Source organism: Nelumbo nucifera, chromosome 2 (genome assembly GCF_055504915.1).
Source record: "Nelumbo nucifera cultivar China Antique chromosome 2, China Antique-T2T, whole genome shotgun sequence".
In the NCBI taxonomy this organism is placed as follows: Eukaryota; Viridiplantae; Streptophyta; class Magnoliopsida; order Proteales; family Nelumbonaceae; genus Nelumbo; species Nelumbo nucifera.
The window spans coordinates 88,752,346-88,779,221 of NC_142650.1; the positions used below are offsets into that span (position 1 = coordinate 88,752,346).

The window sequence follows — 26,876 nt, forward strand, 5'->3', positions numbered from 1 at the left end:
AATGTGCATTCGGCTATGAAATCTGCTAAGGCTTGGGCCTTAATGGCAGTTTGTGGCTTGTACTGGAGGTCGTACTCGTTGAGCTCAATGGCCCACTTCATCAACCGACCGGAGACCTTGGGCTTAAGCAATACTTGCCTCAGAGGTTTGTCCGTAAGGACGATAACAGTATGAGCTTGGAAGTACGGGCAGAGCTTCCGAGCTACAATTATCAATGCGTATTTTAGCTTTTCCATCTCCGAGTATCTTGTTTCTGCTCCCTGCAATACTTTACTAACATAATAGATGGGTCGTTGGACCCGATCTACTTCCTTTATTAGTACCGAACTGATCACCTCGTCGCCTACCGAGAGATAGAGTTCTAAAACATCACCCTCATCAAGCCGGGTTAGGGTCGGCACGCTAGTAAGGTATTCCTTGAGCTCGTCGAACGCGATCTGGCAATCTTGGGTCCATTCAAACCCTTTGCTCTCTATTGCCTTAAAGAACGGCAAACAGCGGCCCGCCGACTAAAACATGAAACGGCTTAGGGCGGCTATGTGGCCATTCAACCTCTGAACTTCCTTCGGTTTCCGGGGTGGTTTCATGTCCAAGATGGCCTTAACCTTATCCGAGTTGGCTTCAATGCCGCGCTGGTTAACGATGTATCCTAGGAACTTACCCGAGGTTACACCGAACGCACACTTGTTTGGATTTAATCTCATATTAAACTTACGCAAAATTTCAAAAACAGAATGCAAGTCTTGTATTAATTCATGTGAGAATTGAGTTTTGACAACCATGTCGTCCACATAGCATTCTACTTTTCTGCCGATTAACGGCGCAAATAATTTATTTACAAGCCTTTGAAAGGTTGCCCTGGCGTTTTTCAACCCAAAGGGCATAACCTTGTAGCAGTATAGGCCGAACTCCGTGAAGAAGGCAGTCTTTTCTTCGTCTGCCGGGTCCATCTTGATCTGGTTATAGCCCGAATAGGCATCCAAGAAACTTAGCAACTCATGCCCTGAGGTCGCGTCCACCAAACGGTCAATTCGGGAGAGTGGGAAGCAGTCTTTCGGGCAAGCCCAGTTCAGGTCGGTGTAGTCGACGCACATGCGCCACTTGCCGGGTATTGGACTTCTCTTATGAAGTCCACTGCGAGGAGCTTCTCGACTTCCTCGTCAACCACTTTCCACCATTCCGGGGCTAGGTTGCGTTTCTTCTGTCTAACGGGCCTAACTACAGGATTAGTGTTCAACTTTGTGAGTTATGAGTTCGGGGCCTATACCGGGCATTTCTGCCGCGGACCATGCAAAAATATCTAAGTTTTGAAGTAAAAAACTTACCAATTCGGATCGTATGGGCTCCTGGACGGAAGCGCCGATCTGGAGCGTCCGAGCTGGGTCTGCTGTTGAGGTCAGGACCACGACTGTTTCTTCTGTTGGCGCGGCTCGTTCTTCGCCTTAGTCCGTGGGTCGTTCCAGTTCAAGATTATCGGCCACCTTGGTTTTCCCCTTTAGGGCGGCAACATAGCACTTGCGGGACTCGAGCTGGTCGCCCCGCACTACCGCCACACCGAAATCTGTTGGGAACTTCATATCCAAGTGGTAGGTGGAGACCACCGCCCGTAGGAAATGGGTGATGGGTCGACCTACTATGGCGTTGTAGGGAGAGGGGGTCGCTACCACTAGGAAATTGTGTTCGAACCTGACCACACAAAGCCATGTGCCAATCTCTACAAGTATTGTTATTTTTCCAAGGGGCCAGACTTCTTCTCCACTGAAGCCTACCAAAGGAGTGTCTGCGAGCTTCAGGTCGCTTCTCTACAACTGGAGCTGGTCAAATGCAGCTTTGAAGAGTATGTTGGCCGAGCTACCCGAGTCAACGAGTATACGCCTAACCTCAAAGTCGTTGATTCTCAGCTTTATTACGAGCGCGTCGTCATGGGGGTAATGGACCCCTCGCACATCGTCTTCTATGAAGAAAATTAGCTCTTTCATTCTCGGCCGCTTCGGGGGGTTCTGCTCCTCCCGGGTGACCTCACGATCTGTCATCCGAGCTGGCGCCGAAGTGCAACCCGCAACGATTGAACCTCCCATTATCATGTGAATGGTCCCCCGAACTGGCCTCTCCTCTGGAGGTTGCCTCTGCGGTTGTTCGGCCGGCTTGCTGCTGGACTCGGGGGCGTCTTTACTGTGCTCCCCTTGCCGACTTGTTCTATTACTATTATTATTATTATTATTTTGTACAAAGTTTCTCAAATATCCACGACGGATGAGCTCCTCTATCTCGTCGCGGAAGCTTTTACAACTCTCGGTACTGTGACCATGGTCCTTGTGAAAACTGCAATACAAACTCTTATTTCTTTCATTAGGATTCCCCCTCAGATGGGGCGGCCACTTCACGTACGGGGCATCCTTGATTGCCAACAGAATTTTGGCCCGCTTCGCGTTCAGTGGAGTGTAGTCTGCCCAGTATGGTGCAGGAGCTCGAAACAACTAACCCGGCTTTGCACCCCGGACTATTTTCTTTTTTCTTCGGGTGTCCTCTTGACTGGGAGGTTCCCCTTCTCTCTTTCTTTTTTCGGGTGCGCCCTCACCCTTCTGGTTGATCTCCTCTTCAGTGGCTATGAACTTATCCGCAAGCTTTAGAAACTCGGTTATGGTCGCGGGTTGGTTGACGACCATGTGCCACTTGAACTCTTTGTGCTTTACACCCTTCTTGGCCGCTGTTAGGCGTACGACGGGGTCCAAGCGCGGTATCTACATACAAGCGTCATTGAACCGCTTGATATAACTTCGGATGGACTCTCCCTCTCTTTGGGCTACATTGAAGATGCTTTCTTCAGTCCGCGGGCACCGTTTGCTGGTGACAAAGTGGGACGTGAAGGCTTGTGCGAACTGCGCCCAACTTCTTATTGACCCGGGTGCCAAGTTTCAATACCACGTGCGTGCTACTCCCCTGAAGGTAGTGGAGAAGGCCACGCACATGCATGACTCACTGGCTCGCGCCAGGTGCATCTGTGATCATTCGGGTCGAACGACCTGCCATACTTGTCATGAGGGGGAAGCTTGAAATCCTTGGGCATTGGGACTGCCAAGAGTTCGGAGGACAGGGGGACGGAACCGAGAGGAGGGGAGCCTTGGCTTCGGCCGAGCCTACTTCTTCTTTGCCCATGATCTCGGGCAAATCGCGGGTGACAGATCGACGAGCTCGGCAGCGGCGTCTCTGCTTCTTGGTGGGCTCGGCGTTAGTGTTGCTCACCTCCGCGCTATCCAGAATGGTTTGCGCCGAGAGCAGCCCGGTCTGCTGGTGATGGCTGCGGACAGAAGGGGCTTGCTTAAAGTCTGCTGCCAGGATCTCAAACCGATTTTCAAGGGTTGGGGTTCAGAACTTCGACTGTCGAGGCAACGTTGACCTGCCGAGCCGGGGTCCTCCCGACCTGTCCACCCACGGCGAGATCGGGGTAGCCGGTCTCTCTCGTCTGCCGAGGGGGGAGGCCTGGTTTTTTGGGAGATTTTGGGGGGCTTCTCCTCGGCCGGAGTGCTCGCTCTGGCGGCGAGATTTGGCTTGCTGCGGGGCCAGGTGCTGATGCTGGAGTTGAGGCTGTTGAAGCTGGGGTTGGGGCAGCTGGGGAAACTGCTGCTGATACTGGTACTGGGAGACCTGGTGCAGCACGTGCCGTTGATAGAGCTGAAGTTGTTGGAACTGTTGCATTTAGGCCTACATGGCCTTCATGCACTGCATCAGGTCCTCCAGCTGGTTCGGGCTGGCCGCTGGGGGCACGACCGAGGGCTTGGTGAACGTTGTTTCGACTGTAGCGGGGAATGGGGGACAGTGAACTGACCGATATAGACAGTAGGAGACTAGGGTTGCTCCCTAGAGTTACCCATTTCCATGCTTCGTCCGATGTTGCTAGAGGAAGCCATGAGTGCTGAGTTGTTTTCAAGGAAGAAGAAGTAACTGAGAATTTAAAGGGGAAGGCCTTTTGAAGCGTTTTCCCACAGACGGCGCCAAATGATGTGGCGCGATCCGGGCACTCCTACCTGGCGGCTGACTGGCTCCTTGCTGGCAACGAACGGCACCTGAGAAGATGAAAAGAAGGATTCCCGGGGATTTGCCCGATGGGAATACTCCGATGCTTAAGTTAGTACTGTGTATGGGGAGTAAAGAGAGAAATGAAAGCTAAGAGTGGAGGTCGCGCTTTATCACTATATTCCAGAGATTAGAGGTCTCAAGAGAGTCTTTCTCTTCTGCCCTGGGGGGCTTTTATAGGAGCGCTCTTGCGAGATCGGGCATAACCGCCATTGGGTCCCTGCCACACCCGTTACCTGCCAGGGGTGCGCAGGTGGCCGTTGGGACGTTCTCCTTACTTGGGCGAGTGACACGTCTCCAAAGTGACAGGCACGCCCCCGCCTACTGAGAGACGTGGGCGCAGACTGTCGAAAGGACAGGGACTGCGCCGTCAGTTAGGGTCGTGGCCCAGTCTGACAGGTACGGCTTATTAACTAGAAGCTTCCTGAGGAAAGCTTGTGTGGCCCATTCGCGAGCTACTCTGCAACGAGCTTTGAATACTTCAGAAGTACCCTTAGTAGAATTGGTCCTCGGATGATTTGCCTTGTTCGGGAGCTCGGGCGAGCTGGCTTTCTTAGATTGCAAGTTAAAGTTTGCCTCGGAATATCCCTTGAGGTAGCTCGGGGAACTCGGAGCTTGCATTGTGGCGAGCCCCTCCTTTACCTCGCTACCACGTAGCGGGCTGCTTTATGGGCCTATCACTTAACCGTATCGGAACACGATGCTGAGCTGTCGCTTACGCTGAATCGGCGTCCACGTATCGTCATTTCATAGGTCGGGTCAAATCATCTTTCATCAATATTATTATATAATTATATTTATATAATATTATATATATAAATATATATAAATAATATATATATAGGCCATGTCAAGCCGGGCTGCAGGCCGAGCCGTGCCGTACTTGGCTCCTCCCTTGCCACTCCTACTGGAATTGGATCCATATCTACCGATCCGTGCATATGCTGGAGCAAACCAGCTAACATTCTCTGAATAATTTGGGGATAAGAAATGAAAGAAATTTACTCATAACCTGCAAATTAGATTAAGAGTCGTTAAAAGAGGATTTTAGGGGTTGTTGAACAACTAATGTTGATCTCTGATCAAGGCATGAGGGTGCGCGTAGGTCATCAATATGGTTCCACCACCAGAAGGATGGATCAAGATGCATATATAGATGGTGCAGCAAAAGGCCGTCGGAGTAAAGCAGTGAGGGGTCTCAGGACGATGGTGCAAAAGAATTAATTCACCTCCCTAAGTGATGCATGAGCGACTTACAATAAATGACATGAGCAATCAGAGAATTCAATAAAAAATACTAGAAATTTACAAACTTATTCAATGATGTCTTGGGAAGATGACCTAATAGCTGATATGTATGATCACTCAATATCCCTCCAAATATGGAGGTGCGGGATCAAATCTGCATGATTGTAGGCTCTCCGTTCTGTGATAAGTTTATAATATGTAATGCTATAAAAAAATCAATGATGTCTTGAAGCTACTCAACAATACTCAAGGTGTACAAACTAGGTAAGTCTACAATTAATGTACTTAGGCTGTTTGGGAGGCTTACAATCTTAGTTTTAATTTTCTTAATAATTATATTATCATCAAGAAGATTTGAAGCTTGTAATCGATTATTTGAAAAGAATTTCCATCCCCCATGGAGAGTGTTTCCAATTATTGAAGATTGTAGAGCTTTGATCTAGGGATTTGAAGGAAAAGTAAAGTATCAGCACATTTATAGAGAAGGAAATATTGCTGTGAACTGATTAGCTAACTATATGCGCTCCACCAAAGTTTTTACTAACTCCATTCCTAGGCCTTTAAATGTTATTTGTTACTTTGATTTCTGGGGACATGCTACCCCCATTCTGTGTAGCCCCTTTCTGGTTCTATAAAGAAAAAAAAATAACCGATAAGTTAAACTTCAATAGTTTTATTTCTCTGTCTTTTAAATAGAAAAAAAAAAAAATCATCATCATCGTTACATCAAACCTTTTCCTACAATTTAGAAAGAGTATAAATACTCTACATATTTATATTTATATTCCTTCCAAATTAAGCTTACAAAACAAAAAAAAGCTAAAAACTTATAATTTAATAGAAAACTGACTATACTAATACCCTTGTAGATGATTAAAATGCAAAATCTCTTGTTGGAGTGAATCCAAAACTTTATATGGGAACCAGGGGTTGTTGGGACATGCCATATCAGCCTGATAGTTGGGCCCTACATGCATATAACTTAGGTTACTGTACATGCATACGTGGATATCTATTTGTAAGAAGAGTTGCCTTTCCCAGGGATGTGACATTCACCGTAACAAGAGATAAAACTACCATTCCCTGAACTAAATGCTACTTTTTGCACATGGGATGGTGGATCCATACGCACAATGTAAACCTTTAAAAATAAAAAAAAATAAAAAAAAACAATAAAAAGCTAAAGAGGAGCTTTGATAGAACACCACTTAAGAGGGCGCTTATATAGCTTGAAGTCGTTCTTGCAAGGTTAATTGGTAGAAACCAAAAAATTGGACTTTTTCAAGATCCAAAATTAGAGCTTTGATGGGATTGATTAGACATCACAAATTGGATTGTGGGGCCCTGTATCCATAGCCAGCTGGAAAGCCTGGAATCTTCTATTTTGGTTCACAACTTCACATGAGCTATGTCTGACATCATCAAAGTCTTGATAGATTCAGTCAATCCCCAAGATTAGAGATGCCTATCCAACGGTTCAGATAGGGGACACAAAACTCTTGATGGGAGCTGAGATACATGGGGTTGTCTGCTCTGCAAGAGCCTTTATTAATATTTAAACAACTGTTTTGAGAACCAGATGAACCCAGGTCCAACCATGGTTCAATTGATTGGATGTCGACCCATTTCTATTTAGTATCCAATTTTATCATAAATCATAAGAACTAAGCATTAGTAAATGGAACAACAATCCAAGAACAAATTGATTATCAAAGATGCAAATATGTAAGATTCAAGTTGAATTCCTGGTCTGACCCCTGGTTCAGTCTTATTTATTGAAGCGCTGTCATTAAATAAGGACTCAATATATTGAGGCCTCTCTCAGTCCTCAACCCTCTCTTACTGTGTGAGAAGTAATGGAAATGGAAGTCCAATGCATGCCAAATACACGTGGAGAATCAGTCCTTTCCATGTCTCATGCAACAAGAGGGTTTCATCAGTAGGTGACTCGGGCTCACTTTAAATACGATTTGGTGTTAGATTGTTTCCTCCATTATTACCTCTCTCTACATTTTGTTTGTTTTAATCTTTACCACTACGCAGACATGGAGCCTCAACCTATGGAGCTTTCTCTGCAACAAGAATCTTCTAATGGAGGATGGAGATCGGCAATATATATCATCGGTAAGTCTCACTATTTGGACCGTAATTTTTCATCAGCTGGTGAGCTGGGTCTGTTCAAAGTTCGAACCTTCTATATATGTTTTCTTTTCTTGATATTTCTTACATCAGGCGTCGAAATTGCTGAACGATTCGCTTTCTATGGCATGCTGGGGAACCTCATCACGTATCTCACAGATGTCCTCGGCGAAGCCACTGCCACATCTGCCAAGAACGTCAACATCTGGGTCGGAATATCAACTCTTCTCCCTTTGCTTGGGGCTGTGATCGCTGATTCCTTCTTGGGTCGTCTTAGAACGATCTTCTTCTCATCCATCATCTATCTAATGGTGGGTTGGTCGAGCTCTGCAAATTCTTCTCATCATATATTTCAGACTTGATCTTGATCATGGAGTACTCTATTTGTGGTTGATCTGACCACATGCAGGGGCTGCTTATGTTAACTTTATCAGTTTCAGTGGAGATCGCAACACAGTTTCGACGCCAACTGTTTTTCTTGTCTCTCTACATCGTCTCAGTGGGGGAAGGAGGGCACAAGCCGTGTGTACAGACGTTCGGGGCTGATCAGTTCAGTGAGGATGGACCGGAGGAGAAGAAAGCCAAGAGTTCGTTCTTCAACTGGTGGTACTTTGGGATGAGTGGTGGTTCCATGGCAGCGACGCTGGTGGTACCTTACGTGCAGGACAATGTGGGATGGGCTGTTGGGTATGGAATCACAACTGTGGCAATGGCTATCGCGCTTGCCTTGTTTCTCCTCGGGCGGAGAACTTACCAGCGGCAAGAACCAAATGGTAGTCCTTTAACTCGAGTGGCGCAGGTGTTCGTCGCAGCTGGCCGGAAATGGCGTTTGTCTGCAGGCTGGAAGGACGGCCAAGGGCAAGGAGTCGTGAATAATATTGAGGAAGGGGACGTTGGTTCAGGCATGGACGCTCAGCCCAAGAGCAGCCGGAGTCTTGCTCCTACGAATCAGTTCAGGTAATAAACAAATGCCGCCTGTCTTAACTCTTAACCCTAACAAGGCTAGAACAGTTCGTTGTTGTACTTGTTCGTGATGGATGGTCTGACTGCAACCCAGCAGCCAGCATGAGCTATCGTCCTTAGGGAGGTCCTCGTATTCAGCTTTTGGAGCTTTTAGGACAGCGGTCGAAAAGGTGGCCAGCTCTGCAGGGTTGTCAGCAGGCTTTTCAAGAGTTGAAACCATGAAACCGCAGCCTTCGATGTATCGTTGTGGCCCCACCTTGAATTCGGTGAATGACGTTCAGGTGGGGCCACCACAATAGATCAAAGGCTGTGATACGTCCTAGAAAAAGTGAAACTTACATTGAAATGAAACCGATGCCTAGCCCTTACATCGTGGCGCGACCTTGACTTCACGGTTCAATCAGGCCATTCGGCTCGCTATTTCGGTCCAAAAATCATGGCCTTCCACTTTGAATCGAAGCAGCCCTGCGCTAAAACCGTGCAACCAAGGTCCTTCGTCCGAGTTCGGATCTCCTTCCTCACACAAGAACTCTGCCCACATCTATCCACGTAACATTGCAACACACATGAAACATCTCATGAGTTTACTGTTCGCCTCCAGATCTCCTTTCAACTAAAAAGACCATTTCAATACGTTCCAACATGATTCATGTTCTCTACCCAAGTTTAAGCACATAACACACCATAGTGTTCTGTACACCTACACCTGAGGCCCTTAATTTATGTGTACAAGTACAATACAATAATGTATTCATTCGTGATTGATTACTCAACGGTTCGACCGTCCGGGTTATTTGGCATCATAAAGTAACAACAGACATTTGTCCCAATTTTCATTGAAACATTCTTATAAAATCTTTCCGATAAATGGCAATGGAAACCACCCAAGTATTATGTAGGGCTCTTCGTAAGAAGGCCCAACCTGACCAACCCGGACTGATTCAACCCGAGTTGGCCGGGTTTTCATAAGTACTGATGATTTGGGTCGGTTTTGGTTTTCTTGTGTGAAAATCGAAACCGACCCGAATCAAACCGACTTGGTTCCTACTCAACTAAGTCGCATCTATCCTAATTCCTAATTACAACCTAACCTAGTCTTCTAGTTCTTATTTAACTAAGTTGTCTCTATTCTAGTTTCTATAGTCTTTTACACTAAATAGGCAACCAATTAGGCAATTACAATTAGAATTAGGTGTCCTTTTTTATTAGAATTTAAAAAGTTTCTTGAAATATACAAATTTCAGCTTTCTTTTTATAAAACAGTTTGACTTTCTATTTTCGTGATAACTTTTGTCTTCTATTCTAATTCTAACTTTTTAAATATATTTCCAGAAAATATCTTAAAAACTTCAGTCTTCAGTTTTCAGTTTTTAGAATAGATATTTCTTTCTAGGCTTTTATGTCCTTTTTGTATAAGTGCAAAACCGAAATTGACCCAACCCGACTCAAACCGACCAGGTTGGTTTTGCTTAACACTGGGTCGGTTTCGGTTTTTATCTCAGGTAACCTGGCCAGGTCAAGTCGGTTGGGAAAACCCCAATAAACCGACCTAACCCGGCCCGTGAATATTATGAAAATGAATTGGGATATGTTCCTCACAGATCACATCATCCTCACAATCACATTCTATCATGTATTAAGAATATCTCTTCAGTGAGATATTTTTGGTATACGACCAGGACATGCTGTGAGGAGGTTAGTATGAGGCATGTTTTGCGAGGAATAGATCTGGTCCTTATGAAATTATGGTTTTTGATTGTTGTAGCTGAATTTGAACGGACTCCCCCACAAAATACACTCCACACATGTCCCAATCGGATTCAGCCAGTGCAAAGCCCATTTGAACAACCATTCTAGCCTTGCATTGTGAATATCTCAGAGAGGTGTTTTCAATGTAAGGCTGTAAAGGCTGTCGATGATTCACAAGGCTAAAAGCACGTTGTAGCAAAAGTGAAGTCTTAAAATTGTTAAAACCAATGTTGTTAGACTCGGAGCGAAAAGAAAAGAACCCTGAATAGCTCACTATATCATAGTTTTAACAGATTAATCAGTCTGTTAGCCGGGACCCAGAAAACCAACTGGGTCATTATTTACTGGTTCAACCAATCGGTTTGATCCTTGACAACACCGATTAAAAGCTCATCTGGGACTATGTCAGTGGCATGGAACACAGTTCAGATATTGGTTTGACCACTTGGTCGAGTGTCGACCATGTCTTTCTTGTCAAATTTTGACATAAGCTTTATTTTCATTTGCATCATCAAATTTAGGTGGCAAGACAACTTCTACATATATGTATATATCTATATTCTATACATTATACAAACTGTATATTTAGTTTGGGTGTTCTATGCAGGTCATAAAAAATAAGCCCAAATATCATATAATATATTATATATGATCACCTCTCTCTACATGGTATAAATGAAATTGTTTATTGTAAAATTGTGTAATTGGTGTATATCAAGGTTTTTAAAACCAAAACGGACAATGAACCAGTCAGGGGTCTGGTTCTTGGGTCGAATGGTCTGACTGTTTGAATCAAACGGATAGTTTGTTTTGACAAAAAATAAAATAAAAAATTTCCAAAACCGTTGAATGGTTTGACCGCCTGGGCCAGTAGTTTGCTGACCAAATCAACATTTTTGGCAAAAATAACGATTTTTGGGTAAAACAGATCTAGTCAGCTGACCGGTTCTCGGTTTTTTCGGTCTGATCCGATTTTGAAAACCATGGTTTATATAAAACAAGAGTCATTTTTTCTTTACAACCTAAACCACACTAATTGATAGGGGAGATTGGATGACAAAAACTTGAATGGTTCTATTATTAAGGTTGTGATTGGTACAAGGTTCAAAATATCGATACGCTCAATACATCGGTAGGAACATATTAGGCTATATCAGTATTGTTTTATTTACTTTTTTTTATTTTTTTCAAAATTGGTTCAGGGGAAATTTAAGGCTCTTCTACCCCTTGAATAGGTCAGAACCCTGGTACACCCTCTTATCGGGGAGTTTCTGAAATGATACGTATTGGCCGATACGGACAGATATGTGTCAATACTTTGAACCTTGATTTGGTACCATTGTTGTTTCTGCCTAAAACACATTGAGTTGATCAAAACAAAATAGTATACAACTTTTGAGACTCTCTAGTTAAAACAAGCATACCTTAAAATGCATGAGTACGTTTGCAGAAAGTTCTATGGGTGAATTTAATAATTCTAGTTGAAATGGTTCTCATATGTGATGTGGAAACACATCTTTCACCAATTTGTATTGATAATCCAACACATCTCATACATACAAACCAACAATGGTATCAAATGCAACCTAAATTTTCATTTTCATCCATCATGTCTTAATAGATTGCATGCATTTTTGGCATCATAGCTCCAAATTATGATGCATTTGGAAGAACTCTTTAGGCTCAGTTTGGAAAGAGTATAAATGCAAATATGTACAGTGCAAATATATACAAAATATAAGGTTTTGCACTCTGTATTTGCATTTGTACTCTTTCCAAACTGAGCGTTGAGTTTGGTATGTTTGCAGTGCAATTTCTTTCACAATGGTGTATAAGCTAGGAGTGCAAATAGTTTGAATGTAAATTTTGATTTATTTTTGTTTAGACTTTTTTCATGTTTTCTTTCTTTGCAACACAAATAAAACCAAAGGCTACAAAATTCAAGGTTTTGCGCTCTACATATTTGTATTTGTACTCCTTTCAAATGGAGACAAGTAAAGTAATATGAAAGCCAAAGCAGTAGACTAGAATTTACATTCTTCTCGATTGCACTTTCAATTCATTTGCACTAGTGCAAATGAAATTGCAACACAAACAAATAAAGACTAAACAAATATTTCCATATACTACCTAAACCTACCTCTCCCATGACTGAAACTAAGGGTTTTGAAAACAATTGGGAGGAGCAATTCCTTTTTATGGTGATAAATAGGGAAAGCATTTCAACCATTTTTTGTGCGATAGAACCTATATAATTAAGGAAATAAAATTTTATTAAAATAGCCTAAAAATAGGAGAATATTTTTTAAAAGGTAGGAACAAAATTTTATTAGAGAAACCACTACAAAATTGCAAAGTTCCTACTGTAATAATGCTACAAAGCCTGAAAGCTAGCTCCAAGATGAACAGTTATTTGAACTTGTTCTATCAATTGTTTATATATAATAACAAAGGAAAATAGAACTAAGTTCTAACATCACTCATTAGAGCTAGGGGTGTCAATTGGATTGGATTTGGTTCAATCCGATCCAGCCCAATGTGAATCCATTATAAATGGATCAGATTCAATCCAATTCAATGAATGTTTTGGACCAATTTCGATTGGTCAAATTCAATGTTTGGACCATCCAATCTGTTCAAAATCATTTTGATTTATATTGATTTCAATTCAAACTTGGTCTATTGGCACATATTCTTATCTTATATTAATAGACCAGATATTGACTTAATCCAACCCAATCCAATATAAATTTGTTACAGACGGATCAGGTTCAATCCAATTTAATAAATATTCTGGACCGGACTGGTCGAATCCAATATATCTTGGTGGTCCATTCAATCCGTCCAAATTGATTTTGGACTGGATGGGGTCCAATCCAAGCTGGTCCATTGACGCCCTTAATTAGAGCCCCAAATTAATAAACCAAATTGGGGTTGGAGAAAGCATACTCAATGGATTCATTCATCTCCTTAAAATCATTAATATTTTCAAACGTTACCTTTCAGAGAAGAAACATTATATCTTAGAAGAGATGAAAATTCACTAGCATTTACTCTGTAAGTCCCCTGTGAAGATAAAATGGTCAATTATAAGAATCTTATCCTGGTGGACATTTCACATAAGTAATTGGTATCCTGGTGGACATTTCACATAAATAATCGGTTTGAAATTAAGGCTCAGTTTGGAAAGAGTATAAATACAAATATGTACAGTACAAATTCATACAAAATACAAGGTTTTATACTTTACATATTTGTATTTTTATGCCTTTCAAATTGATTGCAATTTTATTTGCACTAGTACAAATGCATGAGAGTGCAAATAAAAAGAATACAAATTTTAGTTTAATTTTGTTTCGGGTTTTACTTCATTCTGTTCCACATCTTACGCAATCATATAAAGTAAGGTGAAATTTGAAACATAAATGAATTAAAATTTGCACCCAAATCATTTGTACATCCATTGTTTTGCACCAATGCAAATTTATTTATACTACAATCAAACGCAACCTAAGGATTTACCGTTTAGGCTCTGTTCGCTTTTCGATAAGTTACTTATCCGAGTAAATGCAATTATTTAGGTAAGTTTTTCTTAAAAAACACTTACCTGAGTAAGTGCATTTACATATGTTCTTTTATTTTTTGTGTAAATAAGGCAATAACCGTTTTAGTCATAAAAAAATCCATTATTAAAAAGGGCATTTTTTCTCATTCAAGTGTTGGCAACTTTCCTCCTAGGTGGGAAAATTATTTATCCACCTAGGAGATGGGTATCACTTATCCCGATAAGTTTTTCTGGTCCTTACATAAATAAAAAAAAAAAGAATATGAGATTCTTGATCAATGGGAATCAAAGTCTTATTGACTTTCCCCTCTCAAAATCCAAAAAAAGAATGCCCCCTTAGTGTGATTGATGATAAAAAGTCGTGTACACCTGGTTAGCACATCTCACAATACAAGATGTGTTCACGGTCCCGTACACAGAATAGAAAGCAAGCACATCTCACAAACAATTCCTATAGATGTTCAGTATTCTGTGTACATGGGGGCTCTCTACTCAAACTCTACCCACAATACACTGCAGCCGCACATCTCACAATACAAGATGAATGTGTGTGGCTGTAATTCATGGCGTGGGTAGAAAGTAGTGGGCAGGAAATCCGGTTGTGGAGGTAGGGCTTGTTGGGCTGGATGTGGGGTTGGTTCTACACTGTCGACAGACCTGGACCATTGACATGATCTAACCAAAGGATCCTCTTGAGATGGATGACAAACTCAAATCACCAGCCCATGTGTGCTTTTCTATGCATCATCAAGAAGCCCGATATAGATCCAAGGCCCAACTTAGATCTTACCCAATTTAAAAACCAACTATTTTCATTGTTGGGTTAGGATCAAAATGAATCAGATTTTTGGGTACATATTATGTAGCCATCTATTCTATTCCAACCCTTTTGGCTGTGTTTGGTTGCACTTATGGAAAACCATGGCAGTGCAAATGATTTGAGTGTAAATTCTGAACTATTTTTGTTTCAAATTTTAACTAATTTTGTTTGAAATGAAGTAAATTAATACATGAAGCAGAATAAAGTAAAATGCAAAATAAAATTAAACAAGAAATTATATTTTTTACATTTGCACTCCCATGCACTTGTACTACGCAAATGCAAATAAATTTGCACTGCAACCAAACACAGCCTTTAGTCCTTTATTTCTTGCCCAATCAAAACACATGTAAACCAGCTTATTCATTGTCTTATGAACATGAAAAAAACAGGTTTTTAGACAAAGCAACGATCATAGACGATGTTGATTTGTCAAGCAACGGCAGAAACAACTGGAGGCTCTGCACAGTGACCCAAGTTGAGGAAGTGAAGCTTCTCCTGCGTTTGGTTCCCATTTGGTTCAGTGGCTTGATGTTCGCAGTTGTATACGCCCAAATCAACACCTTCTTCACAAAGCAAGGTAGGACAATGGACAGAAGGATAGGTTCAAAGTTTCATGTACCTCCTGCATCACTTCAAGTGTCCATCACTCTAACAATTATCTTGTCTGTGCCCATATATGATCGAGCTCTTGTCCCCATTGCAAGAAAGCTCACTGGCATCCCATCTGGTGTGACAATGCTCCAGAGGATTGGAATTGGCTTGTTTCTCTCAATTGTTGGCATGGTTGTAGCAGGTCTAGTAGAGGCCAGAAGAATTCACATCAGTGAAGAGCATGGTCTTCTTGAACAGCCAAAGATAACTCTCCCTATGAGCATTTGGTGGCTGCTTCCACAGTACATAATTTGGGGAGTTTCTGATGTGTTTGCAGCTATTGGATTGACAGAACTCTTCTATGATCAGATGCCAGACGATATGCGAAGCATCGGTTCTGCGGCTTTCCTTAGCATGTTTGGTGTTGGGAGCTTACTGAGCAGCTTTCTTATATCCATTGTGCAGGCAATCAGCTCAAAGTATGGAGATGAATGGTTGGGTAACAATCTTAATAAGGCACACCTTGACTACTATTACTGGTTACTTGCAGGTCTGAGCACTCTGTGGCTTGGCATTTATATGGGTATTGCTAAATTCTTTGTTTACAAGAAAATTAATTAGTGGTGGTGATTCTCCATAGAGGCTTTCTTGAGTAATCTCTGTGAATTTCAGGCTGAACCAGTCATCCAGAAGAGTAGCTAGCTTAGTTTGTAGAAGAGGGGTTCTTATTAGTGTGGTGTGTATTTGTGTACATGTTTCCAAAGGGGGATAACCTTTTTATCTTTTAAATTTGTTCAGTCCTGTATTTTACAGATGGAAACATTAAGATGGGTTCTAATGTTTAAACATAAAGAAATCCCAAATTCCTAGTAAATAGTGTTTGAATGGGTTCAAAAACCAATATATATTGTACAATTGGCATGATAGGATGCAATAGTTTGAACTTTGTGTGTATGAGGTATGGTGTGTTTGAATCTAGTGGAACCCCACATTTGTGTGGTTGAAAGTTGAAACCACATGGTCTCATTGGTAGATGTTCCTATGCACGGTTGGGATATGCTTGTGGGGCGCGTGCAGGTGCTATCTGTAAAGAGCCAATGTAATCACCTATATGATAAGGTATTCTAAATCATGGTATCGATTTATTAGTAAGATTTTAAATAAAATATTTTGATCATTTATTACATTATATATAATAATCTTTTCATTTACTGTGACATGGACAGAACCGAGAGGCTTTGACATGGAGAAGGAAGTTATGATATTTTCTGTTTCAAAACCATTCACAGATGGTTATAAAACATGCCAAGCCCCTAAAGCAGTGCCCAATGAGCAATGTTTTCGAATCACCTTTGATCCAGACGGTCAGATCATTTGGATTAAAAATCATTTAAGCAACCGGTTCTGTTTTACTTCAAACCCGGTCCTCAGCCAAAAACTGTTAAATTGATCAACGATTCATTTAACAGTTTTTAACTGTTTTTTATTTTAATTATTTTTTAGTTTTAAATATATTGTCAGGACGAATGATTAATTCGAATTGGGTGGTCAAACCATCAACCCAAAAACCAGTGACCAAAATGGTTCCAATTCCAGGTCGATTTTTAAAACATTGCGAATGAGTGTGATATGTTCCAGAATCAAATGATACACGGAATATCCACACTACTCATCAACCCCTAAATGGGCCAAGATACTGTGTTTTATATATGACATGTGATTTTGGGCCAAGCTCTGATTGAAATAGGTTGCATCTAAGCTGCTTCATTAACTACTGATGGTTGAATTAACGTTTTATTCTAAGGGTATAGGGTGATTTAGGGTAGTGGCAGCCCTGGATAACCTGGCCAAGTTAGTTAAATGCCATGGCTAGGCTAATATTCAACCTGATCAAAGGATGGGTATCATGCTAGGCTAGATACTTGAAGCCCAATTAGGCCTAGATCACCTACTTCAAGTTTAACTTTCCTTGGAAAAATTGTCTCCTCAGAATTTGTTTATAACAATTACGCTATGTTTGGTTTGAACGAAAGAATAGGAAAAGGTTTGGAAATGCAGGTTCCCTTCCTTTCCCTACTTTTTCCATCAAACCAAACATAACCTTAGTGGCTGATGCCCTTGAATACAATCAAATGCAACGCAGGTCAGCATGTCATCACCGTAATAAAGATCATACAATTAATGTGAAGTAACCGAATACAATCAAATGAAATTCGGATTCAAACATGTTTTGGAAACCTGGACAATACAATCTAGCCTGTAATAAAGATCGTACAATTAATGTGAAGTAACCGAATTGCTTACAAGACTAATTGGGAAGCTGTAAAACATCCCTATTTGGATTCAATTCAAACATGTTTCATCAGTAGGTGACTTGGGCTCACTTTAAATACGATTTGGTGTTAGATTGTTTCCTCCATTATTACATCTCTCTACATGGAGCCTCAACCTATGCAGCTTTCTCTGCAACAAGAATCTTCTAATGGTGGACGGAGATCGGCAATATATATCAACGGCAAGTCTCACTATTTGGACTGTAATTTTTCATCAGCTGGTGAGCTGGGTCTGTTCAAAGTTCGAACCTTCTATATATGTTTTCTTTATGCTTGATATTTCTTACATCAGGCGTCGAAATTGCTGAACGATTCGCTTACTATGGCATGCTGGGGAACCTCATCACGTACCTCACAGATGTCCTCGGCGGAGCCACTGCCACATCCGCCAAGAACGTCAACATCTGGATCAGAATATCAACTCTTCTCCCTTTGCTTGGGGCCGTGATCGCTGATTCATTCTTGGGTCGTCTTAAAACGATCTTCTTCTCATCCATCATCTATCTAATGGTGGGTTGGTCGAGCTTGGTTGATCTGACCACATGCGACCTGCATTGCATTTGATTACATTCAGGGCTAAAGCTGAAGAAAGTAATTGGTAATTCCATTCAGAAAATCTATGGTTGCAATAAAAGATCTAAGGATGGTGTGATGGAGTCTACGTGTATTGATTTTCCCCTTTCCATATTCTTTTCAGCACATTAAATGGTATTTCCTCTTTCCCTTTAATGTGGTTATTACAACACATTAAATGGCATTTTCTAAATGGAATTACTGAACATTTAATGTCTTGAAAGGAATTACCATTGAGTAATTCCATTCAGTAATCCCATTTATAATCTGCCACAAACATTGTATAAAGGGTATTGTGTAAGTTTTAGAATGTTAAAGTGAAGGAAACACTTATCTACACCACTAATAGTTAATTTGTGGAGACTCAATAGCTTTCTCTCTCCATAGAAAAATTTCATATATAAGTGAACCTTTTTGAAGTTGTAACCAAACACTGAAAGGCAGTGTTCCAAATTTCCAATAACCATGCACCTTAGTGAATCCATGAATAAGAAGTGAAGCTTTAGCTTTATGCAACTCATGGAGTTCATGCATGGATGGTTTCCTCCTTTGTGTTCTCCTATTTCATAGTGAACAAAATGATTCACACATTCACAAAAAAATACATGGTAATATGTCCAACAAAAGCTGGTTAGATTCATTAACAAGTTTTTTCTGAATAGATTGATTCATAGATTCATTAATAAATCCATGAACTAATTCCTAGACATATTTGTTCTTGAACATATTTATTCATGGGTTCATGAACAAATTCATGAGCTAATTTCTGGACACTTTCATTCTTGAACATATTTATTCATGTGTTGAACAGATTATTTGATGGAGGCCCATCCCAAGGCCCATCTCACTCCTAGGGGCGGCAGTTCCTAGGATAAGGTCAAGAGTCCAAGATAATTCAAAGAATTCAAGAATTATCAAAATTCAAGACCCATCAAGAATTCAAGAATTCAAGACTCATCAAGAATTCAAAGAATCCAAGACTCATCAAGAATTCAAGAATTCAAGACTCATCAAAAATTCAAAGAATCCAAGACTCATCAAGAATTCAAAGAATCCAAGACTCATCAAGAATTCAAGAATTCTAGATAATCCAAGATTCATGCATGGATAAGATCAAGGGAGATCGGACGGGGGAGATCAAGTCAAGAAGAGTTCGATCCTATCTACAAGTTTGAGATGTTTAGATCAAATCTAATTTCTTTTCCCTAGTTCTTTTATAATTTCTCAATGTTTTGTAAATACTGCTATTTCCCAAAATTATGGATCAATTTCATACTTCAGATTTTCAGAATTCCTTCAAGTTCTCTTCTTCCTATTTTCGCCACCTTTTCTCTCTCCTAGAGAAATCGGTGCTCTTCGCTAGGTGCTAGCGAACGCGCAGTGCTTGCATAGCCAGCTCCGGTTCTCATTGCTTCCACGCTGCGTCAGGTGGTATCAGAGCAGGGAATTCGCCCAGTCATGTCCAACCCAGACGGTAGCAGTTGCAACCCACCCCGTGACGGATATCAGGGGTTCCCAGCTGTTTGGAGAGCAATCGAAGAGCAGCGTACAGCCACACGTAACATCGAACGGCAGTTGGCAGAGGTGACTGAACAACTGCAAACCTTGTTACGGGAGGTTGTCCCACGAATCCGGGAAAATCCACAGCAGATCGCAGGAGACGACCACGACAAACCACCCGTCGCTACTGCGTCCCGACGCCCAGTTCTTGACGACAACAGTGATGACGATTTCGAATTTGGTGGTGCTCCAATTCTTCCCGGCAATGACAGAAATGGTAGAAATTGGCACAATCAAGGTAATTTCAACCCCTGTAGGAATAATGATGAATTTAAACTCAAGGTAGATATTCCTACTTTTAGTAGAGATCTTGGTATAGAGGGACTTCTGGATTGGATCACAAAAGTCGATAGGTTCTTTGATTACATGGAAATACCAGAGGAACGAAGGGTAAAATTAGTAGCTTTCCGATTAAAGGGAGGCGCATCTGTTTGGTGGGAACGGATGAGAGAGACCCGGATGAGAGAAGGAAGGGGTCCTGTTCGAACCTCGAGGCGCATGAAACAATTAATCAGAGGTAGATTTTTACCTCCTGACTATGAACAATATATGTTTGAATCTTATCAGAGGTGTGCGCAGGGTTCTCGTAGTGTTAATGAATATACATCTGAATTTTTGAGATTAGCTGAAAGAAATCAATTATCTGAAAGTGATAACCGACAGGCAGCCCGTTATCTAAGCGGTTTAAGACCGTCTATCAGAGATAAAATTGGTGTACAGATGGTTCTTAGTGTGCAGGAAGCAAGGAACCTAGCCTTGAAAGCAGAATTAATGTTCCAGGACAAGGTACGCAGTGATAATTATTGCCGGTACAGTGGGAGCGACAACAGACTGACAACTGTCGACAGAAACAAATCAGTTCCGGCAGTACAACCTTCTCACCCGGCAAGTACAAGTAATGCCGGTAAGGCTACTACAGGAGGACATACTCGAGGTAATCCTTCCAACCCTCCTAAACCCAGTAACCCTTATGCAAGGCCTGCTCCTATTAAATGTTTTAAATGTAATGAGGTTGGACATAAATCCAGTGATTGCCCAGAGGGAAGGCAGTTAATATGGTAGAAAGGGAGGAGGAAGAAGATATTGAGGAGGAAGTATATTGTGGACCTGATGGGGAGGATGAAGAGGGTCCATATGAACATGAGGAGTATACTTGTGTGGTAAGAAAATTAATGTTGTCCTAGAAAAATAAAGATACTTCTCAAAGGCACAGATTATTTCGTACCAGATGTACTGTCAAGGGAAAATTATTTAATTTAATTATTGACAGTGGTAGTCAGGAAAATATTATTTGCAGGAATGTCATCCAACAATTACAATTAATCCCTGAAAAATATCCCAACCCATACACAATTGGGTGGATCAAGGAAGGAGGCGGCGTACGAGTGGAAGAACACTGCAAGGTACCTTTTTCAATTGGTAAGTACCATGATGAAGCATATTGTGATATTGTAGATATGGATGCTTGCCATATTTTGTTAGGGAGGCCTTGGCAATTTGATACAGATGCAAGGCACATGGGTAGGAAGAATACCTACCAACTTGAAAAAGAAAGTATGCGTTATACTTTGTTACCCATAGGAGAAAAAAATATTACAAATACTCCAAAGGCACATGAGAAAAATTTCCTTACCATCACCCATCATCATGCTGAATTTGTTAAAGAATGTAAAGATACTCATGAGATATATTTGTTAGTCGTAAAAGGAGAAGATGTTAATGATGAAAATACAATTACAACTGAAATATAAGACTACTGGATGAATTTAATGATGTAGTTCTAGAGGAGTTACCAAATGAACTCCCTCCCATGAGAGATATACAGCACCATATTGATTTTGTTCCAGGTGTTAGTCTACCTAACCTCCCACATTACAGGATGAGTCCTAAGGAGAATGAAATTTTACGAGAAAAGGTAGAATAATTGTTGAAAAAGGGACACATTCAAATCAGCATTAGTCCTTGTGCAGTACCTGCCTTATTAACACCTAAGAAAGATGGCAGTTGGAGAATGTGTGTCGACAGCAGGGCCATTAACAAGATCACCATTGGGTACAAATTTCCCATTCCTAGGCTGAATGACATGCTGGACCAATTAAGCGAAGCTGTAGTTTTCTCAAAAATAGATCTCAGGAGTGGATACCATCAAATTAGGATCCGTCCCGGAGATGAATGAAAGACAACCTTCAAGACTAGAGATGGCTTGTTCGAGTGGTTGGTCATGCCCTTTGGACTAACCAACGCACCCAGCACTTTCATGAGGCTGATGAACCAGGTATTGCGCCCCTTCATTGGTAAATTTGTGGTAGTCTATTTTGAAGATATTTTGATATAAAACAAATCTATCACTGAGCATGTGGGACATATTAGGGAGGTCCTAAAAACATTGAGGGAAAATAAATTATATGCTAATTTGAAGAAATGCATCTTTATGAATGATAATTTATTATTCCTGGGATTTATTATAAGCAAAGATGGTGTGAAAGTAGATGAGGAAAAGGTGAAAGCCATTAGGGAGTGGCCGACCCCATCCACTGTCACAGGTGTCAGGCGATTTCATGGGTTGGCAACCTTCTATAGGCGCTTTATTAAGAATTTTAGTAGTATCATGGCTCCCGTTACTGAATGCTTGAAAAAGGGGAAATTTCATTGGGGAGAAGAACAAAAGCAAAGTTTTGCTCTCATAAAAGAAAAATTATGTACTGTTCCTGTTCTTGCCTTGCCAGATTTTAATAAATTATTTGAAGTTGAATGTGACGCCAGTGGAGTTGGCATAGGGGCTGTATTGTCCCAAGAGAAAAGACCCATTGCTTTCTTCAGTGAAAAATTATGTGAAGCCAGGAGAAAGTGGTCTACTTATGACAAGGAGTTTTATGCGGTGGTTAGAGCCCTGAAAACATGGGAACACTATTTAATTGCAAAAGAATTTGTTCTCTACACTGACCATCAAGCCCTAAAATATCTTAGTGGACAAAAGCAATTAAGAAGTGATTTACATGCCAGATGGTCTGCTTTCCTAGACAAGTTCCCATATAAAATTGTGTATAAGACAGGACAGGAAAATAAGGTGGCCGATGCCCTTAGTAGGCACGTAACTCTCATCAAGACCCTTAGTGTTGAGATCGTGGGTTTTGAGTGCCTAAAAGACTTATATGCCCAAGATGAAGACTTCCAACAGGTATGGGAGAAATGTGTGAATAAGCAGCCAGCAAAAGATTTCTTTATTTATGATGGGTTCCTTATGAAAGGGGAACAACTGTGTATCCCTTGCACCTCCTCCGCGAAAAGATCATCAGGGATTTGCATGGGGGTGGTTTAGCAGGACACTTGGGAAGGGACAAAACAGTAGAAGCAGTTAGGGGGCGATATTACTGGCCAAAATTAAGAAGGGACGTGTCTACCATCGTAAGCAGGTGCTATGTTTGTCAGACAGCTAAGGGACAAACCCAGAACACAGGTTTCTACATGCCCCTACCCGTTCCTACTGCTATATGGGAAGACTTGTCCATGGACTTTGTGCTAGGCTTGCCAAAGACCCAGAGGAACATGGACTCTGTCTTCGTGGTGGTTGATAGGTTCTCAAAAATGGCTCACTTCCTCCCATGCAAGAAAATAGTAGATGCATCCGCAACAGCCAAATTATTTTTCAGGGAGATTGTTCGCTTACATGGGGTACCCAAGACCATCACTTCAGATCATGACACACGGTTCCTCAATCGCTTTTGGATGACCCTGTGGAGGTTGTTTGATTCATCACTTAATTTCAGCAGTACAGTCTATCCGCAGACAGATGGACAAACAGAAGTGGTAAATCGAACCTTAGGGAATTTAATTCGCAGCATATGCCAGGAACGGCCGAAACAGTGGGACTTCGCCATAGCCCAGGCTGAGTTCGCCTATAACAATGCAGTGCACAGTTCTACAAGCAGATCCCCATTCTCCATCGTGTACATGAAGGTCCCTAACCATGCACTGGATTTAGTGAAGCTACCCAAGGAACCCAGTGCCAGTATCTCAGCAGAGCAGATGGAAGAACAAATCCAGTCCGTCCAAGAGGCTGTGAAGCAGAAACTAGAGCAATCCAACGCCAAGTACAAGATGGCCGCAGACAAACACCGCCGACCTCAAGTATTTGATGTAGGTGATGAGGTTATGGTCTTCTTAAGGAAGGAAAGAATTCCCGTAGGTACCTACAACAAGTTGAAGCCTCGGAAGTATGGTCCATACAAGATCGTGAAGAAGATTAATGATAATGCCTATATAGTGGACCTACCAGATCATATGGGTATATCCAAGACCTTCAACGTGGCTGACCTTCACCAGTACCTGCTAGAGATAACACTTGCCTATCCTCGTCACGACTCGGGGTCGAGTTCTCTCCAAGTGGGGGAGAATGATGGAGGCCCATCCCAAGGCCCATCTCACTCCTAGGGGCGGCAGCTCCTAGGATAAGGTCAAGAGTCCAAGATAATTCAAAGAATTCAAGAATTATCAAAATTCAAGACCCATCAAGAATTCAAGAATTCAAGACTCATCAAGAATTCAAAGAATCCAAGACTCATCAAGAATTCAAGAATTCAAGACTCATCAAGAATTCAAAGAATCCAAGACTCATCAAGAATTCAAGAATTCTAGATAATCCAAGATTCATGCATGGATAAGATCAAGGGAAATCGGACGGGGGAGATCAAGTCAAGAAGAGTTCGATCCTATCTACAAGTTTGAGATGTTTAGATCAAATCTAATTTCTTTTCCTAGTTCTTTTATAATTTCTCAATGTATTGTAAATACTGGTATTTCCCAGAATTATGGATCAATTTCATACTTCAGATTTTCATAATTCCTTCAAGTTCTCTTCTTCCTATTTTCGCCACCTTTTCTCTCTCCTAGAGAAATCGGTGCTCTTCGCTAGGTGCTAGCGAACGCCCAGTGCTTGCATAGCCAGCTCTGGTTCTCATTGCTTCTACGCTGCGTCATTATTGAACAAATTAATCCATAGATTTATGAACAAATTGATGAACCTATGAACAAATTCCTGGATAGGTTCAGTACAAAATATAAATTCATCATAGCCCATGTCAGGGTTGTATCCCGCTTACAAAAAGGACAAAACCAGAATTATTCATTACATTCAACACATCACAACAACATTATGTTCAACAAAAATTAAATGAGGATTAAGACATGAAGCAGAACAAAGTAAAACTCGAAACAAAATTAAATGACAATTTGCAATTTTTCATTTGCACTTTCTTGCATTTATACTAGTGCAAATAAAATTGCACTGCAAACCTCATACTGACTTCACAGCTCCATGCCACCGTATATTGGGAACATCTCCCATGAATAAGTACAACACAAAGTATGAAGATGTTTCCAACGTGCAACTGAGATGCATTGTGAGGTTGGTGTGAAGAGGACTCTCTGAGGGATCACATAAAACATTAGCATGTTCGTTCATGATTGGTTAGGTACCCTGTTATACATGCCTTTGCTGTATTCGCAGCAGATCCCATATGCATATTCTGAATCAATTTTATATTTCTCTAACTTTTTTGTTTGAATGAAATGAACCCACCAATTGAGCCATTGGACCCATGACCTCATGATCAAAACAGTTCTTTGTCTCGAGAATTCATGGTGTTAGAATCCAATGTCAATGTCGCAATGCAAAGTGATTTACAGTCTTTTGACAAGTTGGCAAGTTGAGAATTGAAAGGTATTGACCCACAATCCACACTGAGATATCTGATATCCAAACTTCAATCCCAGGAGGTGATGTGGATAGGGGTGTTTACGGTTCGGTTAACTGAATCATGGACATATTTTGCAAACCGAATCGGTGGTATCAGTTTTTCCATTTCTCCAAACCGGTACCACTGGTTAACCGGTCCACCAGTTTCGGTTTTTGACCAGTTCAGTTTTTATATTTACAATATATTATATAAATATATGTTTAATATTATATTATAAATATTTTAAAAATACATAATATATATAATATATTTATAAATAGATTATTATAAATATAATATAAGAATATATTTATATGTATAATGAATATATTTATATATAATATATAGAAAATATGTTACATATATTAAAAATATATATAAAATATACATATAAATATATATATACACCGGTCAATTCGGTTAAACATCGATTTTTTTGTAGATTAACCAAAAACCGAACCAATCCTTCGGTTTTTCAAAAAATCCAAACCAAAACTGAATTGATCGATTCGATTAACTGCATTTTACAATTCGGTTTTCTCGATTCAGTTCAGTTTTTAAGTTTTCATGGACACCCCTAGATGTGGATAATGAATTTTATTCCACGTACAATCTGGCACCATTTTTTTTTACAAGACCCCTCCATCTATGTCTTCTCATTGATTTCTTTTAACCACTTGTGTTGTACTTTTCCCACTAGCTAGTGCCTGCTCTTAATTTTACTTTATCTTAACAGGAAGATGATTTATCATTTACGGTTGCATTTATACATGCCTCTCTTGATTTCCTTTTTCTACTTACGAGTTTTTCGTTTTAGCCCCAAACTTTACTCCAAAGTGGAGGGGTGACCACCTATAAATTTTTATATATTAGTTAAACCCAAAACTCGAGATTACAAATCTCTTTCTCGAGAGCTTATCTCATCCCCATACAATCCAAGGACAAAACTTAATTACATTCATCTAATCCTAACAGAGTGAAGACCTATTTGATCCTTTAAAACCGAAATTTTGGTTTTTCTCCGGGAGCTCAATGAGATTAAGGCCATGTTTGGGAGTGCTTAAAAATAAGTGTTTATTGGAGTTATTAACCATTTATTGGTATTTAAGAAATAAGCCTAAAATAAGTGCTTATTTTAAAAATAAGGGCTTATTTATTAAGCCCTATTTTTCAGTTTTTTTAAGTGCTTATACAATAAGCATTTATTCAATTTTTTCTTTCAAAATTATCCCTAGTTGAATTTTAAAATACCACTTATAAAATTATCGTATCCCTAATTGAATTTTATAAAAGTACTTTTACAAAAGCACTTTTAAGAAAGTACTTTAATGAAAGCACTTTTATTAAAGTATTTTTACAAAAGCATTTCTATGAAAGAACTTTTATGAAAACACTTTTATAAAAATACTTTTACAAAAACACTTTTATGAAAAGATTGCAAATTTTACTCTATCAGTTGAATCGTATTTTCTTTTAGTCCCAAATTTTACTCCGAATGGAGGGACAGCCACCTTAATATATTA

The 26,876-nt window shown here is 40.6% G+C and overlaps 1 protein-coding gene across 3 annotated transcripts; it reads left to right on the forward strand.

Annotated features, from left to right (window-relative positions):
* Positions 1-7,159: 7,159 nt before the first annotated feature.
* LOC104606045 (protein NRT1/ PTR FAMILY 5.4-like) lies at positions 7,160-16,177 on the forward strand. 3 transcript variants are annotated; one of them, XM_088897117.1, is made up of 5 exons: positions 7,160-7,261; positions 7,366-7,446; positions 7,621-7,772; positions 7,871-8,418; positions 14,951-16,177. In XM_088897117.1, the coding sequence occupies exons 1-5, from the start codon at positions 7,240-7,242 to the stop codon at positions 15,771-15,773; spliced, it is 1,626 nt and encodes a 541-aa protein (XP_088753243.1). In that variant the 5' UTR covers positions 7,160-7,239; the 3' UTR covers positions 15,774-16,177. The 3 variants fall into 3 exon arrangements, with proteins under 3 accessions (XP_088753243.1, XP_010269378.1, XP_088753244.1); XM_010271076.3 differs by having other exon boundaries at positions 7,162-7,261; positions 7,555-7,772; positions 14,951-16,172; XM_088897118.1 differs by lacking the exon at positions 7,160-7,261 and having other exon boundaries at positions 7,298-7,446; positions 14,951-16,175.
* The last annotated feature ends 10,699 nt before the right edge of the window (positions 16,178-26,876 follow it).

Excerpts from the sequence above, each read along its gene's own strand:
- LOC104606045 (XM_010271076.3), top strand. The coding sequence starts at position 7,240 with ATGCAACAAGAGGGTTTCATCA. Across the intron at positions 7,262-7,365 it reads GCAACAAGAGGGTTTCATCA|ACATGGAGCCTCAACCTATG; the intron begins GTAGGTGACTCG and ends ACCACTACGCAG. Across the intron at positions 7,773-7,870 it reads CATCCATCATCTATCTAATG|GGGCTGCTTATGTTAACTTT; the intron begins GTGGGTTGGTCG and ends GACCACATGCAG.